We start from the raw sequence: 1387 nt of genomic DNA on the forward strand, positions 1-1387 counted from the left end.
TGGAACACCCGGAAGCTCCGGGATTTTCTGGGAATGTTGGGAATGGTTGGAATTCCGGGATTCCCCGCCGTACCTCCGGCGCCAGGTACTCGGGGGTCCCGCAGAAGGTTCTCATGGTGGCCCCGTCCGTCACCCCCTCCTTGCACAGCCCAAAATCCGTGATCTTGATGTGCCCGTCCTTGTCCAGCAGCAGGTTCTCCAGCTGGGAATGACCCCCAAAATCCAGGGAATGACACCCAAAATCCAGGGAATGAGCCCCGAAATCCAGGGAATAAATCAAGGGAATGAGCCCCAAAATCCAGGGAACAATCCCCAAAATCAAGGGAATAAACACCAAAATCAAGGGGTAAATCAAGGGAATGAGCCCCAAAATCAAGGAGTAAATCAAGGGAATGAGCCCCAAAATCCAGGGAATAAATCAAGGGAATGATCCCCCAAATCAAGGGAATGATCCCCCAAATCCAGGGAATAAATCAAGGGAATGAACCCCAAAATCGAGGGAATAAATCAAGGGAATGAGCCCCAAAATCAAGGGAATAAATGAAGGGAATGATCCCCAAAATCCAAGGAATAAATCAAGGGAATGACCCCCAAAATCAAGGGACAAAATCCAGGCAAGGATCCCCAAAATCGAGGGAATAAATCAAGGGAATGAGCCCCAAAATCCAGGAAATAAATCAAGGGAATGAGCCCCAAAATCAAGGGAAAAACCCCCAAAATCAAGGGAACAACCCCCAAATTCGAGGGAACGACCCCCAAAATCAAGGGAAAAACCCCCAAAATCCAGGGAATGACCCCCAAAATCCCGGGAAGGGGGTGAGAAGTCACCTTGATGTCCCGGTAAACGACATCCCGGGAATGCAAATATTCCAGGGCCGACACGATCTCGGCGCCGTAGAAACGGGCGCGATCCTCGGAAAACACCCGCTCCCGGGACAGGTGGAAAAACAGCTGGGAAACGGGGGGAAATCCAGGGAAAAATCAGGGAAAAATTAGGAAAAAGTCATTGGAACTCACAGGAATGGGAGGGGATGGGGAATCCAGGGAAAATCAGAGGTTTGGGGGATGAAACTCCCCCAGATCCAGGGAAAACTCAAGTTTGGGGGGACAAAATTCCCACTAAGGAGAAGAATCCAGGGAAAATCAGGGGTTTGGGGGATGAAACGGCCCCGGATCCAGGGAAAACTCAAGTTTGGGGGGACAAAATTCCTGCTAAGGAGGCGAATCCAGGGATTCAGGCCCCCCAAATCCAGGGATTGAGGCCCCCAAATCCAGGGATTCTGACCCCCCAAATCCAGGGATTCAGACCCCCCAAATTCAGGATTCAGGCCCTCCAAATCCAGGGATTCAGACCCACCAAATCCAAGGATTCAGGTCCCCAAATCCA

General features: G+C 51.0%; 1 protein-coding gene across 1 annotated transcript; it reads right to left on the reverse strand.

The window, feature by feature from the left end:
* Positions 1–8: 8 nt before the first annotated feature.
* On the reverse strand, positions 9–951 carry LOC113962361 (RAC-beta serine/threonine-protein kinase B-like; the record flags this gene model as incomplete). Its single annotated transcript, XM_027673118.1, has 2 exons — positions 9–202; positions 829–951. Coding segments are annotated over 2 exons (317 nt in total), but the record flags the coding sequence as incomplete, so codon positions are not given.
* Between the last annotated feature and the right edge of the window lie 436 nt (positions 952–1387).

The sequence above is a fragment of the Neopelma chrysocephalum genome, unplaced genomic scaffold, assembly GCF_003984885.1.
Source record: "Neopelma chrysocephalum unplaced genomic scaffold, ASM398488v2 Primary Assembly neopelma1_152531, whole genome shotgun sequence".
Classification (NCBI taxonomy): domain Eukaryota; kingdom Metazoa; phylum Chordata; class Aves; order Passeriformes; family Pipridae; genus Neopelma; species Neopelma chrysocephalum.